Source organism: Hylobates moloch, unplaced genomic scaffold, assembly GCF_009828535.3.
Source record: "Hylobates moloch isolate HMO894 unplaced genomic scaffold, HMol_V3 SCAFFOLD_4, whole genome shotgun sequence".
Classification (NCBI taxonomy): Eukaryota; Metazoa; Chordata; class Mammalia; order Primates; family Hylobatidae; genus Hylobates; species Hylobates moloch.
This window is the reverse complement of record NW_026652279.1, coordinates 85,309,836-85,329,481: the sequence shown is the minus strand read 5'-3', so window position 1 is coordinate 85,329,481 and position 19,646 is coordinate 85,309,836. Positions and strand designations below refer to the sequence as shown.

Genomic DNA, 19,646 nt, shown 5'->3' with positions numbered 1-19,646 from the left:
TCCACCCACCTCGGCCTCCCAAAGTGCTGGGATTACAGGCGTGAGCCACCGTGCCCAGCCTATTTCAGCTTTTTAAAAAAGTATTTTCCCATGATTAAACACTTCCAGTGAACTTATAAAGGCCACCACCTCTCTCATTCCTACTCCTACACCACCACCTCCCCCTCAACTTGTTTTCCTCCTTCTTCACCTCCTGAATCAGCCAGCATAGAGTTTAGTTTATATAAACTTATTCAACCAGGGAAAATTTGGCAGGGACGTCATACTGATTCTTCTCACCTGTGGTAAAGGATTTGTGGGTTGAGTCCTCTACTTAGGTACCATTTAATGATTAATCCCAAAGTGGGCAAAGAACCAGAAACCTGGAAGAATCCTTAAGCGATCATCTGCTAAAATCTTTGCTTCCAGGTAGGCCAATCCCTAAGTCATCTAGAAAAGAGTATTTCAGTTCTCTTCCTATCAACAAATATTTATTGCAATGAGACTCTACAGCCTTTCCTATATGCTTACAATGTTTATCTCTGAAATATTTAAAATCCTCAATGAAAATGCCCCTTGCTTGGATATAATCTTTTTTTGGTCATTCCTACCCCAACATGTAGCAAAAGGTAACCAGCATTTCTGTCATTTGTTGTGCCTGAATGACAATCCTATTTGTATCAGTCAGGATCTCAGCACATTACCTTTCAAAGCGATAATGAAGACTCCAAAGAAGACACACACATGACCAACAAGTATGTGCCAGCATCATTCATCATTAGGGAAATGCAAATCAAAGCTGCAGTGAGATACCACTTCACACCCATTAGGTTAGCTACTATCAAAATAGAAAATAACAAGTGTTAGTGAGGATGTGGAGAAACTGGAAACTTTGTGCACCATTGATAGGAATATAAAAGGCTACCACTGGTATAGCTGCTAGGAAAAGCAATATGGCAATCGTTCAAAAATTAAAAATAGAATTCCCTATGACCCAGCAAATTCTATTTCTGGGTATATATCCAAAAGAATTGAGAGAGAGGGTTTCAACAGGAGCATTTTTCATAATAGTCAAAAGTTGAGGCCAGGCTCAGTGGCTCACACGTGTAATCCCAGCACTTTGGGAGGCTGAGGCAGGCAGATCACAAGGTCAGGGATTTGAGACCAGCTTGGCCAATATGGTGAAACTCCATCTCTACTAAAAATACAAAAATTAGCCGGGCATGGTGGCGGGCGCCTGTAGTCCCAGCTACTCAGGAGGCTGAGGCAGGAGAATCACTTGAACCCGGGAGGCGGAGGTTGCAGTGAGCTGAGATTGCGCCACTGCACTCCAGCCTGGGTGACAGAGCAAGACTCCATCTCAAAAAAGAAAAAAAAAAGTTGAAAGCAACCCAAGTGTCCATGGATGGATGAATGGATAAACAAAATGTGGGGTGGTGTATGTGTGTGTAATGCATTATTAGTCAACCTTAAAAAGGAAGGAAATTCTGACACATGCTACAACATGGATGAACCTTAAGGACATTAATACTAAGTGAAACAAGCCAGTCACAAAAAGACAAATCCTGTATGATTCCACTTCTGTGAGGTATCTTAACGAGTCAAAATCATCGAGAAAGAAAGTGGAATAGTGACTCCCAGGGACTAGAGGGAGTGGCGAGTTTTTGTTTAATAAATATAGCGTTTTAGTTTTAGAAGATGAAAAGAGTTCTGGAGATTGGTTACACAATAGTGTGAATGTCCTTAACGCTACTGAACTGTACTCTTAAAAATGGTTAAGATGGTAAATTTTGTGTTATATATATTCTACCACAATGAACTTTTTTTAAAGGATAATGAAGAGAGTTTAATAATGGTTCTATTTAGAAAGTTATAGACATGGTAAAGTGGATGAACAAGGGAAAGTGACAAGGAAAGGGAGCCATTCCCAGGATCTGGCAATAAAAGTGCTCACCCAACAAGAGCTGTGGCCTTAGGTAGAGGAGTACCGGCCAGGCACTGCCAAAACGGGACTTGGCAGAGAGGGGCCATAGAATCCTGTCTCTGCTCCTGAGCTGTGTCATCGGCTGAACCCACTGGGAAGATAGAGAGCAAGGGAGCACAGGTCTATGGACGCGCATCTTCCAGAGCCAAGGAAGTTGTCCAGCTCACCGGTCTGTTCCCCCTGGGTTGTTCATTTCTCTAGGCCAAGAAGACTTATTTAAGGCTTCCAGGCTTGGTCAGCCACAGTCAGCTACATTAAAATGCACTCATTCTTCCTACCTGAGTTGACTTATACTTATTTTAAGTGGAAAAATTGAGTGAGCTTGTCATTGATGGCACTGACCTGATTTGGACAGAAAATATTCTGGATGGAGCATTTTCTATCTGGAGGAAATGGTGCTTACTTTTTCACATTCATTTGTTAAGTCAATTATGTAATATCACCATTATAATTCAACATGCCAAGGAGGAAACAGGGATCAACAAGAGGATAAGTCACATCTTCATTCTGCTTAGATTTACGCTGAAAGAAAGAAACCAAGAATTAAGGCAGGTAACTGGACAAATCAGAATCCTTCCCTCAAATATTGTCTAAGCGCATCTACTAATTAAGGCAAATGTGGGCCCTTTTTACTTAGATTACCAAATATTTGCTTAAATATTCTAATAATTTTGCCAGGATAGGTTAAGCCTTAATGCAATTGAAGGTTAAAACAAAAGGAAAAATATTTATTCTTCTATTTTGTGGTTTCTATGAAAAACTAGAAGCAGTTGAATATAAAATAGCATTTTAATTTTTTATATAGTTTAATATTTATAAAGCAAGAAATAACAAAGCGTGGATATTATTTGCTTGATTTATTTTGCTCCTGTTTTTCCAGCATTAAAAAGTAATGCTTTATATGATCTTGTTTTATTACAACGATAAACCAGGAGCAAAAGCTTATCAGTTAAAATATAGTCTGCCGCTAAATAACCTTTCCTTTTATCATTTCAGACTTAAAATTCCATTGTTTTTGTTTATTTTTTACCTGTTTGGCATTGGTAGAATTGCAGGTGGAACAGAAAGATGATATCAATCACATGCATTTTTTTATTTTGTGTCAAATTTGTATTTTTTGGTTTAAAAAAGAGTACTTTTAAGTATTAAAATAAAAGCCTTGTAAGTAAGAGCTATACAGTGAGATAAACAAAACGCTAAGGAAACTTTGAAAATTTTTTTCTGTTTTCTCAAGCAACCACTTTTACTACTTTTTCTTGAATTTTCTGAAAATTGTTAGTGAATTTACTGGTATTTGGATGTAGTTTGATATTTTGCATTGTGGGTACCATAACCTATAGTACTTTATAAAATGCTGATTTTTCTGAAAAACAATTTAAAAGTTTATACAGATCAGGGAGATGGATGAATAGGTCATTTGAGAGACTGTATTATTAGCTCCTTTGTGCTGTCTGTCATGGCTCCATAGACCTGATAGCATTTCATCTGAAAGATAATACTGAATTACATTTACCAAAAAAAAAAGTTGTAATCGTTCTATGGAGAAAAAGGTAAATGGGTTAAATCTACCTGCAATGTGGGAAAGACAAGATTAACCAAAGTTTTTACCTACCACACACCGGAGAAGTTATGGCTTCTGAATTCTGGCTTACTTGGTTGCCATATTTAATTTTACCTTAGTAGGAAGTCTTTTATATTAATAAGCAAATGTGCAACACATAAGCACACAGTATATTTATCAATTTCCTCTTCCGAGGATTTAATTCCAGGTATGTATCTTTATTCATAGAGGAGGTAGAACTTCCTTGGAAGGAAAGCCAGAAAGGAAAGAAAACAATTAAGAGATACAGAGGTCAAAGGAATAAGGCATATGTCACATCATAGCTAACACACACGCCCCTTCGTGCACACTTTAGAGGACACCTTCTCTAAATGGATGAGTTACAAAAGGCACTCCTTGCTCTGGCTCCCAAGGTAGCTTCTGTCACTTATTTGCCTTCCAACTGGGCATCTTTGTACAGGGCACAAACAGCATACCCATGCACAGTGGCCCTGACCTATGAGGAAGAAGAAAGACTCAAGAGAACTTGTTAAGGAAAAAGGGGACTCCCATGAAGATGTCATGATTTTGTAACTTAGTAGGCGGGTCCTGCAGAATCGTATAAAGGAGAGCCTCACCAGACTAAGGAATGGGATAATCAGGAAGTAGGGAGGGGACAAAAGGGAAAGTGTCCCTAAAACTTTTCCTTAATGGGAGCTCTATACACAGATAAGCAGGTAAAACTGAGTTATGTGTCATATATGTGTTTGTAATCTGAAAATCATTTATACTGTTCAGATTTACTTATTTTGTTCATTTGTGCATAACTCAGTTCACATTTATCTTTACTTTTCTGCCTATACCTACAGAATTCCACGTTTTAGAACTTCCTCAAGGTGTTCAACCTACCTATTTCTTGGTGCGTCTTAGCTAGAGAGAAAAATAAATGCTAAGCACATGATGTCAGTTCAATAAATATTCAGCAAAACAATTTTTATAATCAGTAAGAATCCATATAACAATTAAAATTTAATACTCTTTAACTTAATTTTCATTTCTGCTTTAACAATTCCAGGTAAAGAAATAATTGTTATAATTATTTTATGAGGCAATTGAGTTTTGATATATACAAGTTTTATTAATAAGTTATCAGTACCCTAAAAGACCACACAGCGTAAATCATTACTTTATTTACAGCTTCGACCATTACATTTTGGGTTCACAAATACTTACAGAAAATAAATACACAAAACCATTTTGGAGAAACAGTTTGGCAGTAAAACTAAACTTACTCCTACCCTATGACTCAGCAATCCCATATCTAGGTATAGACGCTCCAGAAACTGGCTGCTAACCTCCATCAAAAGACATACACAAGAATCTTCGAAGCAACTGTATTCATAATAACCTGAAACTGCTAACAACCCAAATATCCATCAACAGGAGAATTGATAAATTGTGGTAGGTTAATACAGGGGAATACTGTACAGCAAAAAAAATGAACAAACTACTGATACGTACAACAAGGTTGAATCTTGCAGACATTATGTTGCTCCAAAAAGCAGAAACAGAAAATATGTAGTGTATAACTCAATTTATCAAAAATTCAAGAATAAAAAATAATCGATGATAAACATCAAAATAATTATTAGCTTGACAGGGTGATGGGGCTAGATAGGGGGAATAATTGGCTGGGGAGGCACACAAGGTTACCAGTATCTATGTATTCTCTCATGTAACCACCACCCAGACCAAGATATGGAACCTTCTAGTTCCATTCCAAAGTCCTCTGTCTTAATCTAGATGATGGTTAGAAGAACTGAAAAAATGTATACACATACATATATACATTCATCAAGCTGTACACTTAAGATTAGTGTGCCTTATACACCTTTATCTTAAACCTTAAAAAATGAGAAATTTGAATAAATAAATAAAAGTGAATGCACATAATAAGCTTAACTTCAAGATACCAAAATTAGTGATTTCTTAATAACATTAAGAAAGAATATCATTTAAGTACAAGCAAATCTATATTTTCATGTTATTCTACCAAAGTGTTGTCTACCAATGGATGCACGGTCTTTTGTATTTGCGAAACATCAAACGTTTTGTTAGCCACATTTGTTTTAAAAAATCTAGTGGTTTAAGCCTATTACCTATGCTAGCTTTGTATGAAATATGTAAGTCTCACGATACCACTGTTTATTTAAGTAAAAAGTTACTATGATTTATTGATTCTAAGATGCACACCATTTTCATATCTCAATACTCCAAAATCATAATGTGTCTTACAGTCAATCAATCATAGTAATAGTATATAAATAATGGAGCTTCTAATAATAGATAACATAGATTTAATGAAATTGGATTGACAGACATTTCCAAAGTTTTAGTGTTTTTCTATATACATTATACATGCTCATGAGCTCACGTGTTCAATGTTAACTCATTTTGTGTTTACTGGAAAGTACAACAGATATACAAAGCAATTGATATCTTGTAATACAAATTAAAGTTTTAATTATTATATTTTAAAAGGATTCACAAACCCCGAAGTATATAAGAACCAGACAGGGAATAGATGAGTGACACAAGCCAGTGGCAGTGCCCAGGTCACATGAGTGGTGGGCGTTACAGAAGGGCAGTTGTGCAGGAATGCTGATGTGGTATTGCCTGATCTGCTAAGTTTTTAAGAGAAGCCAAACAATACAATTTATTGCATGCCATTTACTGACCTGTAAATTTCAAATAGAAGCCATGTCTGTGAGCTGAATCTAGCCCATGGGATGCCAGTGTGTGACTTTGGGCTGACTGTAAGCTCTTTGAGGGCAGAAATCTTTATCTGTTTTATTTTACCAGTATCATTAATATCTAGAATGGAATCTATTATGTAGTAGGTGCTCAACAAATACATGCTTTGTGAATAAATAAAGTTAACATTAAATCTCTCTGACCCTTGTAGACCAATGTGTAGAGAAATAGATACATGTAGAATTTTTTTAATGACATTTCTGGATAATATAGAAGGAATTCATCTCACAGTTCCAGTAGTTTTTTTTTTTTTTTAACTTGATATATTTGGAAATTTTTAAGGGAAAAATATATGGCAGAAAACCTTTCATGCTGTTGACAAGCTAATTCTTACTGAATCTTCAAACCTGGGCTCTGTCCTTTTTTCAAAAGTCTCTTTCCTAAGAACCTATTCCCCTTCCCCTCTGTCACTCCCTGGGCTCCCAGGGCAGCCTGGGCTTGTCTCCACTGTGGTCCTGCTCCCTACCATGTGACACACTTTATTTTGGGGGCTGCTAACTTCCTGAGGTCAGTCTGGTATCTGACTTTGTATCCCTTGGCATAGAGTAAGCATTCAACAAATGTCTGTTCATTGTTTTTGTGGTATTGAATTGTAAAAGTAAAAAATTGTGAAGTGCTTTTCTTTTTCTAGACTAGGTTTCAGTTTTATACAAATGCCCTGCTTCTATATTCACCAAGTATTTTTAGAATCTCTGCTAAGACTTAGTCACCGTCCTGACCTGCAGAGATTCAGTCTGAACAAACAGACATACATAAATAATTGTGTGTTAAAATCTATAGTAAAGGAGAAAAATGTGCTGTGAGAATATGCAGGGCATTCATTATGATTTAGGGAGTCTGGGAGGTGAAGGATTTAGATCCCTGCCCAAGGTTAGCATTCGGGGAGGATTTTCTCCTCCATTCTCCTACATAGCTCTCCGAACAACTACCTCATTGTAACAATTCATGGGTTGCAGAATGGGTTCTGCATGTCACCAGGCAACCCTCCCATGCACAGGACCTGCACACTTGACAAGAAAGTCATTGATGACCCCCTGAAAGTGGGAAAGGACAGAAAATCTTACATGGGGAGCAGGTGAAGAAAGATAGTAGGTGCTCACTTCCCCCTCAAACGTTTTAGTAATGACAAGAAGTAGAACTTAAAGGAGACAGCATGCTTTTCAAGATCAGAAAGATCTGTACATTTTTAAGTCAGAGGGTAAGGAATTACTGGAAGGCAGGATTACCAGATAGCTAAAAGGTAAATATTGGACTGAGATCCTTTGGGTCATGAAGGCATGTAAAGTAGAACACAAGGAAGAGGGAGTCAGTATAGTCTCAAAAGAAATAAACATTCGGTGTCGAGAACTGACTGTCTTAATGAAAGGATAAAGTTAGTCACAATCTCGTCTCTATCCTGATGCCTGATTGGGGAGCTCTTTTAAATATCTACGCCTATGTACTCTGCCTTAGTCCAAAAAGGTCAGAGTTGGGACTCACTGAAGAGAACGGCAGAGAAGATTTCTAGAAATTTTATCCATTTCATAACATTTTCTAGTACAATTTTAATACTTTAAGAAACAAAACGAGAGTCAAGCAAAGCATGTTTGTTGACTAATTCCTTCAACAAACATTTAAAGGCTCCCTACTAAGTGCAAGACACTGATCTAGAGACTAAAACATGTTTTAATTTTACCTCTGGCTCCTCGCTCCCACTTGGGTCCTTTTTCTGGGAAGTAAAAACAGGAGTTAGCGGTATCTGTTGTTAGAGAGACGTTTAGCTGTTCGTGATACATGAAGCTAGGTATTAAGCATTTGCTAACCAGGGCAGCGCTAACAATAAAATTACCACTTTTGTTTCCCAAATAATTCTCAAGAGTTAGTTATTAAAAATGTGAAGCTAACCAGAAATGGTCTCTTCCCCCTTTTATAATCATAAATCTTGCACTGGGGAGATAAAAGTAGGATGTAAATGCATCATATGTGAATAAAATTTAGTTAAATAGTCACACTTTACTTATGAGCGGACACCATGCAAATAAATGTATGCATAAAAATTGGACAGCACTTAAAGAGATTTAATAATTTATCCCATTGCCTCTGCAGATAAAAGAACCAAAGTCCCATTTACGCGATGGCTAAAATATGGCAGATACTGATGCATTCATGTTTAATATTGCTAATAAATTTGCAGGTTCGCATTTTTATTGATAAACATTTTCTTGAAATGCGGTGTAGGAGGACAGATTTTTAAATTTAAGTACTTTATAAATTAGAATTGGAGATAGCGATGAGATTAGTGGTGGTGCTATGTCAAGAGCCATCTACCAACTCACCTGTGCTTCTACAAACACTTAGCTATGATTTTCGTATTTCACTTTTATGTGCAACCAAATTTCACACAATTTAGGGAAAAAATTAGCATGGTAGCAGAGTAATGATCATAGTAAATATCATGCTTCTCCTTGTTGACATAAATTACATGTAACATTTCAGAAAAATATTTTTGTTAGTCTAGCTTAATATATGGAAATATTTTGCCTATAGAATTCATGTATAGAGGAAATACTTGTTTCTTTAAGATTATCTCTTTGACACACACAAGAAAGGTATATTGTACAGTCTAGACAGTTTGAGGGCTAAAATTATTTTTACTCCTTGGAGGCTATAAAATCTCATTTCCAGCTACATAGGCGTTAATGAAATATTGTATAGCTTAGGATACAGAAAGATTTATTTCTTTTTTGGGTGAGTTCTCTCTAAAATTTCAGGGGAAAATTTTGGGAAAATGAATTTATACCTTAAAAATAATATTCCAGAATTCATCTTAAAATAGCATAGAAAGCTAAAATATATTTTTGTAATGAAAGTTTTGTTATATTTAATAATTCTATAAAATCTTGGTGTTCTTTCTACTGATTGCCCTCTGAATTAATTGGAACCTATAACTTTCTGAATTTTATTTTGTATAATTGGTAGGCTTTATGTCTCATTCTTTTTTTCCCCATTAAGATTCCAGAAGCTTATTTCATTAGAGACCCCCATACATTCCTTCTTACAAAGGACTTTATTAAGGTATATGTGCTGTATTTCGTGTGGAAAGTGTTCTTTGGTCTTTAGCTGCATGCGTGTATTCACAGGTTAGATTTTCCACATTTAACCCCAGCTTCTGGAAATAAGAATAGTGACTGGGTTAACTGAAGCATGTTTGGAAGGAGAAGCAAAGCTTGTCTACAAAATACTAACACTTGGATGATTCCGCACCCTGAGAAAAGAGCACCCGTTGAATTTTCTGGACTTTTTTTCATGGCTGACTAGGGATACACTTGCATTGTCAAAGAGTGTGTTGGCCTCTCTCTTTGACGCATATTGATTATGACAGTCACCCTCCTTCCCCTGCAGGCCATGGAGGCACAGATACAGAACTTTGGACAGACGCCATCTCAGTTGCTTATTGAGCCACATCCGCCTCGGAGCTCTGCCATGCACCTGGTAAGACATATCAGCATGTTGAGATTTTTTTTTTCTTTCCTTTTTACCTGGGAATCGAGCAAATAAAATTGTGATTTTTACAGCGTATTTTAAAAGGCTTCTCGATTTATTGGTTAACTCTTCAGCCTAAGTACAAACTAATACCCCAGGGAGAGACAGAGAAGGAAGTATAAATCTACCTGTAAGTCCTGCTTAAGCTATCCCACTTTTGGATTCACAATAATAGCCGTCTTCTCTATGTATGCCTCTACATAAACTCATTCATGCACACACAGGCATAGAGACACACACTGACGCCAGAATTAGACTATATTTGTAAATTACAATGGAAAATATATTCCAGACACAATATGATATTGCCAAATTTCGTGGCAAGATACAGTAGGGGAAGTAGTTCATTTGAAGAAAAGGAAAGAAATATAAAGGTAATTTATGGTTATTGCAGAGAGGTTGTTGAACAGAGTGGTTAAGAATAAGGGTCGCAGAGCCGGACAGGGCAAACACCATCTCTGCACTAGCTAGTAAATGACTTGGGCAAGGTATTTAACCTCTCTGTTTTTGCATTTCGGCATCTGTAAAATAGAGGTAAAAATAGTACCTACTACTGAGAATTGAATGATTCAATACTGTATAGCACTTAGACCAGCACCTGTCATACAATAAGTTCTTAATAAATGTTAGCTGACATCATCATAATTAGCTACTGGTTAAACCTCTTATTCCCACGTTGCAAGGGAGTCATATTCTTTTCATTTTAATCTGAATTTAAAAGTCCATTTCCATAAAAAAGTTTCTTTACAGTTTATTAGCAAATAGTAGACATTTCCTTCTTTAAGTAATTTGAAGAAGGTAAAATTTTTATGAGCAATGTCTTTAGAATTTTTTTTTTAATTGATTTTTCACTACTTTTTACTGAAGTAAACAATTCTTGAAGGTAAAAATGCGTTCACAAGATGAACTTCAAGACGACAAGTACTCTAATTTTAGAGTAAAGAGCTCTGGAATATGGTCCATAATATATGTGCAAACAAATGTATAAGCTGTTATTTTGTGATGGAAGTATTAATCACACCTTTCATTTACTCTGTCGTGTAACGAATTTTTATTGAGCCCCTTCTGTATGTCAGATCTGATGCTAAGCACTGGAGATACAGTGACAAATAAGTCCTCTAAACTTTCAAGAAATCAGTAGTCGAACTTTTGGGAAACACATAAATGCTTTTTTTCTTTTGAGACAGAGTCTCACTCTGTCACCCAGGCTGGAGTGCAGTGGTGCAATCCCGGCTCACTGCAACCTTCGCCTCCTGGGTTCAAGCAATTCTCCTGCCTTAGCCTCCTGAGTAGCTGGGATTACAGGTGCGTGCCACCACCCCTGGCTAATTTTTGTATTTTTAGTAAAGATGGGGTTTCACCATGTTGGTCAAGCTGGTCTCGAACTCCTGACCTCATGATCTGCCCACCTTGGCCTCCCAAAGTGCTGGGATTACAGGTGTGAGTCACCACGCCCGACCTAAATGCATTTGTTTTTAGATTTTTTTTTAAGATAGGGTCTCACTCTGTTGCACAGGCTAGAATATAGCGGCATGATCATGGCTCACTGCAGCCTCAAACTCCTAGGCTCACACGATCTTTCTTCCCCAGTCTTCCTAGTAGCTGGGACTACAGGTGTGTGCCACCATGCCTGGCTAAATTTTTAAAATTTTTTGTAGAGATTGGGTTTCGCTATGTTTCCCAGGCTGGTCTTGAGCTCCTGGGGACCCTCAGTCTCCCAAAGTGCTGGGAATACAGGCATAAGCCACCATGCCTGGTGTGTGTTTAAACTCTTTTTTTTTTTTTTTTTTTTTTCTTCCTACAACAGCTCAGCCAAACAGCTTCATCCTCCTTGGTTAGTCACTAGTGAACTCTTTTGACTGCAGTTGGTCCTTCTGTGTAACTAAACAGAAAGGTTTGCACCAAGCTCAAGCTGTTGCCGTATAAACCTCTTAGCCACATTGTAGACATAGAGATGTGGGCTTGGAGCCTCACCATTTTCAATAAACTGTCCAGGAGAATATCTCTAACACTTTATTTTATGAAATGCTTTGGCAGAAGAGTTTTATTCCCATATTAGTTTTCTGTGTTTAATAATAATAATAAAAATATTTATCCTGGAGATATGCCCAGTCAGAATTCATTACTTTCCTAGAGGAAGTTGTTAGAGACTGAATTGGCATGAAACTGTTTATAAAGAAACTCTAATCTTTCTAAGTTCATGTAGCAGAGAATTCATGTATACTACAAACCATTATGAAACATGTATGAAAGCTAAATAATGGTTATTTCCAGCCTCCCTACTTTATGTTTTTAATATGGTGGTATTTGTAGTGTTTTGTAGGACTTACAGTATCTACTTTCTGTCAAGTCATATGCTAGATGTTTACAAAACAGAGGCTAAAAACAGAAAGAAGAAAACACATGGACACATGATAGGGAACAACACGCATTGGGGCTTGTTGTGGGGGTGGGGGTGGTGGGAGGGGAGCTTCAAGAAGAATAGCTAATGTATGCAGGGCTTACTACCAAGGTGATGGGTTGATCTGTGCAGCAAACCACCATGGCACACGTTTACCTATGTAACAACCTGCATGTCCTGCACATGTATCCTGGAACTTAAAATAAAATAAAATAATTTTAAAAAAAAAGAAGAAGAAAAAGCATTGGCCCTCCATAAGCTCCCAGCCTGGAAGGGAGAAACAAGGCTTCAACCGTAAACAGTCAGTGCCAGAGCAGAACCTGGGGAGCACTGCCAGGGAAGCGCTCGGCTGCTTTATGGGGCTATTATATTTTAATTACTTAGACTGTAGTCATGACTCCAGATCAACCAGATAGAAATGAAAGTATTAGTCAATTCACTTTATATTTCATGTAAAAAATGGGAGTCACTGATTTGACTAACTTTCCCACCAAACTGATTTTTAAGCTGCATTGAATAATTGTGTTACATCATGTGGATGTGTCTGTGAGCTAACTTTTCACATTGCATTGTGGTGATATTTGAATTGAGGCTGGTCTTTAATGATTCTGTGTCCCTGTATCAGTGCCTTCACAGAATTCTTATTCTCTACTCTCTGTGCCATCCCCAAGACAAAGCTGCTCGATTTGGGGCAGACATTCACCAGTATGAAAGTTTAGGTGGCTTTTCCTCCTTGTGTGTGCTCGTGCTAGCCTTGTCTGTTTAACCTCATTCTCTCTAGACCTCTCACTAACTATGTTATTCCTTTTGTCTTCCTCTGTTCTCTTCCCTTTCTATTCAACAGTGTTTCCTTCCACAGAGTCCGCTCATGTTTAAAGATCAGATGCAACAGGATGTGATAATGGTGCTGAAGTTTCCTTCAAATTCTCCAGTAACCCATGTGGCAGCCAACACTCTGCCCCACTTGACCATCCCCGCAGTGGTAACAGTGACTTGCAGCCGACTGTTTGCAGTGAATAGATGGCACAACACAGTAGGTACGTGTGCCTGAGCAAATCACTTACTAAAGATTTCTTAAAAGCTACAATTAAAGTAAAAAAGTGTACTGGGATTAGCTCGTATCTCACATTATCTACAAAAAACAGCAGACTAAATAAATAATTGTCAAACCCAACTAAGTGACTTCTATCTGTCTCCTTCATTTCTGCTGTATGTTAGTGCCTCATAGGATGCTTGGATCATAGTTAAGTACTCAATAACTATTTGACAAATTGAAGCGGTTCTACCAATAATTGAGGTTCTCCTACTCTCTATTCTGCTATTGCCTAAGTGCAAAAAAACACACCCCACTTTTTTCCTATATCAAACAGAAGAGAGTTTGAATATGGGTTTCTGGATGCTGGCTTCAAATCCTCTTTTCTCTGTATCAGTAATTTATTTAGCAAATATTTGAATGACTATTATGTGTCAAGTAGTCCTAAGCACTGTATATACAGCAATAAACAAAACAAGCACCAGCTCTATTTTTGCAGAGCTTAGAATCTGCAAAAACACAAAATCTAAATTCTCTGGTGATTTCACACTTCACATGTGTTTCTCCAAACTCATTCCTGAAAGTACCAGCCAGTACATCTTGAAGCGACATAATGTTGTGGCAAACATTTAGACATATTGCAGGAGTTCAAGACCAGCCTGGCCAAGATGGTGAAACCCTGTCTCTACTAAAACTACAAAAATTAACTAGGCACAGTGGCAGGCACCTGTAATCCCAGCTACTCGGGAGGCTGAGGCAGGAGAAACGCTTGAACCCGGGCAGCAGAGGTTGCAGTGAGCTGAGATCATGCCACTGCACTCCAGCCTGGATGACAAAGTGAGACTTTGTCTCAAACAAACAAATAAAAACACATTTAGACATATTGATGCTTAACCGGGGCAGAAGTGGATGTGACCAAATGATTTAGTTGGCCCAGTTCACCACTTGAGATCTCCCAGGAAGCCGAGGACTCCCCGTCTCCAGAGTTGAATAGCTGAGCCATGCCGAAGTAACCTGAATCTTTCTATTCTACTGACCTCTACATTGCTCTAAAAAATACAGTGATTTGTATCCTAGCTTTATCTTCTAAGAGTTTCTAAGTGCACCTATTTTAAGGTTATTGGTGATATTATCAACATAAGGTAACGCTACTTCCATTCCATCAGAGATAGGCAGCACATATCTTAAGGAAAATTTATGACTGTATTATTCTCAGGAGACAGCCTCTAGAAATGTTTTGCATTGAGAAAAACTATAAAGGACTAAATTTTTATTTAAAATTGTTCGAAAGTGTTGTATATATTATATAATCACATGTGAAAAACTGTGACTAATGAACTTCATCAAGCTCTAAACGTTAATCCTCTGAAAGTAGCTTTTAGTGAGATTAAGATTTTAGGTGTGGCCCAATTTTATACCTTCAATTTACTTGTCATACGTTGAAAAAAAAGGCCCCATTGGATGGGAGCCCCAGCTTCCTCTGTCCTGCCCCAGGTGAGCCCAGGCTCATACCCATCCCTGCTTGGAAGCGTAGCCCTTTCATTGATTTCAGGCTCATTGATTGCTCAGTGACCTTAGCTTTTTGATGGGTTCAATAAATGTTACAATCTTCTATTTATCCAGCTTTTTCTCATCATTAGAACAGAAACAAAACTCTTCCCAGCCTTCTACATCATAAGTGGAAACCTGAAGTCCCTGTTGTGATTATTTTGTAAGGCTGTCTACAGAGACACATAGTATAACTGAATCAGAACAATTTACCAAATCATTTTTAAGCAAATATGCATTTTGTAAAATCATCATAAAACACTGCCCATTATGAAATTCCTTCTTTCTGAGAATTTTATGTTAGTTTTTCTCTCTTTTTTTAATCTTTAGGCCTCAGAGGAGCTCCAGGATACTCCTTGGATCAAGCCCACCATCTTCCCATTGAAATGGATCCATTAATAGGTATGTTAATAAAAAAAATAAATTTTCATGGTTACTGTCCACATATTCATATGTAGTTATTTTTCATAAGACAGTTGAACAATATTTTTTCTACCACAAGATTAATATGCTAATAATATAAAATTATCATCAAGGAGCTGTGTAAATCATAATATGCCATTTAAGAACTTTTTGGTATTAAAGCAATTGTTTCTTGATATTTTTGGAGGTCATTTAAGTTGGTTATAAATAAGGCAAATAATTCCAAACTGTATTTTATTTCAGCCTAAAGTGTTCTCTAACAGCTCAGTATTATTTAAAATATAAGGATTCAAAAAGATTACTAAAGGCTGGGGGAGGGATAGCATTAGGAGAAATACCTAATGTAAATGACAAGTTGATGGGTGCAGCAAACCAACATGGCACATGTATACCTATGTAACAAACCTGCACATTGTGCACATGTACCCCAGAACTTAAATTTTTTTTTTAAAAAAAAGGGCCAGGTGCAGTGGCTCACGCCTGTAATCCCAGCACTTTGGGGGGCCGAGACGGGCGGATCACGAGGTCAGGAGATCGAGACCATCCTGGCTAACACGGTGAAACCCCGTCTCTACTAAAAATACAAAAAATTAGCCGGGCACGGTGGCAGGCACCTGTAGTCCCAGCTACTCGGGAGGCTGAGGCAGGAGAATGGCGTGAACCTGGGAGGCGGAGCTTGCAGTGAGCCAAGATGGCGCCACGCCACTCCCGGGGAGGAGAGAGAAGACCCGTCCCGCAAAAAAAAAAAAAAAAAAATTGGAAACTAATATTGAAGAACATCTTTTCTGGCAGTCTTTTTTTTTCTTTTTCTTTTTCTTTTTTGAGACGGAGTCTTGCTCTGTCGCCCAGGCTGGAAGTGCAGTGGCACGATTTCGGCTCACTGCAACCTCCGCCTCCCAGGTTCCTGCCATTCTCCTGCCTCAGCCTCCCGAGTAGCTGGGACTACAGGTGTCCGCCACCACACCCAGCTAATTTTTGGTATTTTTAGTAGGGTCAGGGTTTCACCATGTTAGCCAGGATGGTCTCGATCTCCTGACCTCGTGATCCACCCGCCTCGGCCTCCCAAAGTGCTGGGATTACAGGCGTGAGCCACCACGCCTGGCCACCTCTGGCAGTCTTTATCATTGAATTTTTTTTAAACTAACATGTTGTAAAGCAAATGTTTCATATGAATTGCAAACTGATGAGCTATAACTCTTTGCAGCAGACATTCAAAATATTTTTAAATAATCGTGTACATATTTATTAGCCGTTTGATCCAGAGCTAGTGTCTTAGTCTTTCTAGGCCCTTCCGGTTTCATATCTGTAAGACAGTTTTTAATAATGTTTGTTCTATCTATATCACTGGATGATTAGTAAGATAAATTTGAAAAAAATTGAAAATGCTACGAAAAATTATTAAGCTACATATTAAAGTCAAGGTGTTTTATCCTTAGGTTTCTTTTTTTTTTTTTTGAGATGGAGTCTCATTGTGTCACCCAGGCTGGAGTGCAGTGGTGCAATCTCAGCCCACTGCAACCTCTGCCTCCCAGGTTAAACCAATTCCCCCACCTCAGTCTCCTGAGTAGCTGGGATTACAGGCGTGCACCACCACACCTGGCTAATTTTTGTATTTTTAGTAGAGACAGGGTTTCATCATGTTGGCCAGCCTGGTCTCGAACTCCTGACCTGAAGTGATCCGCCTGCCTGACCCTCCCAAAGTGTTGAGATTACAGACGTGAGCCACCACACCCAGCCTCTTATTCTTAGATTCAAATTCATCCTTCGTCTTTGAACCTAGAAATAAGATAAGATATAGACATTTCAATTAGTTACTTATACCCAAACACAAAATACCATTTACATGTCTTTGGGAGCTTATAAGCTTTAGGATTAAGAATATTATTAGTCTAGTCTAGCTATTTCTCTTTCCAGTAGACATTGACAATGAAATATACAGCTAGTATATTAATAGGTCTATTCTAATTAGTAAAGGACCAACTGTATAGTTTTCAAGTGGCCTGGGACCTTTGGTCTTCTTTTCCTTACTGACTTTTTTGTATAATTTTTTTATTGCTTACGTTTCCTAGTAATTATTTTTATACTGTTAGTAGGTATCTACAGATAGTAGTACTTATATTTAACTGGTGTTAGAGAGTGGTGGTGACCTTCTACATCTGCATTTCTGTTTAAGAATTCAGCCCAGGGATTTATCCTGAAAGGATGGTGCGTAGTAAGGGACAGGCTGGCATGCAGACAGGCACTGGGGAAATCAGATGGTGTCTCTGAGTTCCTGACTTTATTCAGATTCAATCCCAGGGCTCTGCACTGATTCTTTGCCTGTCTCTTTCCTCCCCAGTCCCTCTCTCATCTTTTTTGTTCCTCTCCTCCCCTGCTAGCCCTTTCTGGAAAGGCCTTCTGTCTGTTGACAATCCAGGCCTGTAAAGCTGCTGACCTGACCTGAAGCTCCCTGTGGGGCTGCCCACGTAACAACATCCCTTGCTCAAATCTCTACCCTCCTTTTTCATAGGAATTATAAATACCATCCGAAAATGACAGACTGGAGCAAATATTAATATATCTCTTCCTTAATAACATACTTCATACAATATTTAGTTCTCATGTGATTCTTATAAACTAATGAACTTGTGTATAGTGAACATCTAAAGAATTAAATCATTAAAATATTGTATTATGTTTTAAATTAATTGTCTTGAATTCCTCATATTATTTTTATTGGAGGGAGAACTAAAATTTCTGGCATAATTTTAAAATACATAATGTGATTCATAAATAATTACTGCTACTAAGGAAATTTATATTCCTCAAGGGAGAATCCTAATAATCTCGTACCATTAAAAAAACTATCTCTGGATAAATGAAGCATGAAAGTATTGTTTTCCTTCTATGAGTGCTTGGCGAAACTCATATGGAATCTTTCTTCAAATGCTTTTTTCCATTTACTTTTAGCCAATAATTCCGGTGTAAACAAACGGCAGATCACAGACCTCGTTGACCAGAGTATACAAATCAATGCACATTGTTTTGTGGTAACAGCAGATAATCGCTATATTCTTATCTGTGGATTCTGGGATAAGAGCTTCAGAGTTTATTCTACAGAAACAGGTAATCCTAACTATGAAACACCATATTCTCTTCGAAATGACTACTGTTAAAACCAAAGCTGAATATTAAATCATACTTAATGTAGACATTTTTATCATTTGCCAACTTGAGTAGTCAAGATTCAAATTAAATGTTCACATTGTAAGCAAAGTAACTAACTATAACTTCGTGTATTCCGAACGTTAGCATGATCCCTGAGTTCATAGGACAAATGGGGCTATTGTTCCTTTCCCACAAATTCATATGCAGCAAAAGATCCTAAAACTCCCCTTGGTCTGGCGCAAACCCTGAAGAGAAAAATCGTGATTGTGTTATTTTATAAAGTCTTTTCTTTAAAAATCTCAAGTGACATTCTTGTATCAGTTTTCAAAAGCAATGCAAGAAAGCAACCTGTAGCCAGATTTGAATAACATTGTAACTTTATCAGCAAACTGATATTTACAATGATGTCAGTTTATCATTATAACTGGTAAAATAAAATAAAAAATGGTAAAATTTTTAAAAAATCTGATAAAGTTACACTTATTACCATTTGAAGAAAAAGATTAAATGAAGCAAACCTGTCATTTCTGTGTTGCAGGGAAATTGACTCAGATTGTATTTGGCCATTGGGATGTGGTCACTTGCTTGGCCAGATCCGAGTCATACATCGGTGGGGACTGCTACATCGTGTCCGGATCTCGAGATGCCACCCTGCTGCTCTGGTACTGGAGTGGGCGGCACCATATCATAGGAGACAACCCTAACAGCAGTGAGTGTTTGTATCAAATTTGTCCTATCAAACTATAGTTTATTTAAATATATTTTGCCTTTTTGATTTTCCTAATAGTTTTTTCCTAAGGTGTAAGGATTTTAAAATATGAAAGCTTAAGTGGCCAAAATATGAAAGCTTAAGTGGCCAAAATATGAAAGCTTAAGTGGCCTAAAAAAAAATTTAACACATGTTCAAAGTGTGAAAATGAGCAGTACTATCACCTACAACATGGAGAGACTGCCAGATCCCCTCGCCAATCCCCTACCCAGATCCTCTGCTCAGCAGCCCGGTCGCCAAATGTCCCCATCCTTCAGAAATTTTCTTCAGCTTCACCTTGTCCATTAAACCTCATGTTATTTCCTTCAGCTGAAAATAATCTCTCCCTGCTCTGAATTTTCAGAAGATTTTGCCTGTGTCTCATTCAAGGCACTAACTGCTATCTACTGTATACTGTAGTAAATTTCTCCATTTATTCGTTTCGCAAACAGTGAGTGAGTACCCCCTTCACATGAGGCATTGTGGGGGATGCAAAAACTGAGTAAG

The 19,646-nt window shown here is 37.7% G+C and overlaps 1 protein-coding gene across 7 annotated transcripts in view; it reads left to right on the top strand.

Moving 5' to 3' along the window:
* NBEA (neurobeachin) overlaps positions 1-19,646 on the top strand; it is a 736,578-nt gene that overhangs the window by 700,414 nt on the left and 16,518 nt on the right. For all 7 annotated transcript variants that reach the window (XM_058437671.1, XM_058437670.1, XM_032150485.2 and 4 more), the window contains 5 exons: positions 9,699-9,788; positions 13,085-13,277; positions 15,152-15,223; positions 18,194-18,349; positions 18,930-19,100. In XM_058437671.1, the coding sequence (XP_058293654.1) occupies positions 9,699-9,788; positions 13,085-13,277; positions 15,152-15,223; positions 18,194-18,349; positions 18,930-19,100 (682 nt within the window). The remainder of the gene's footprint in view (positions 1-9,698; positions 9,789-13,084; positions 13,278-15,151; positions 15,224-18,193; positions 18,350-18,929; positions 19,101-19,646) is intronic.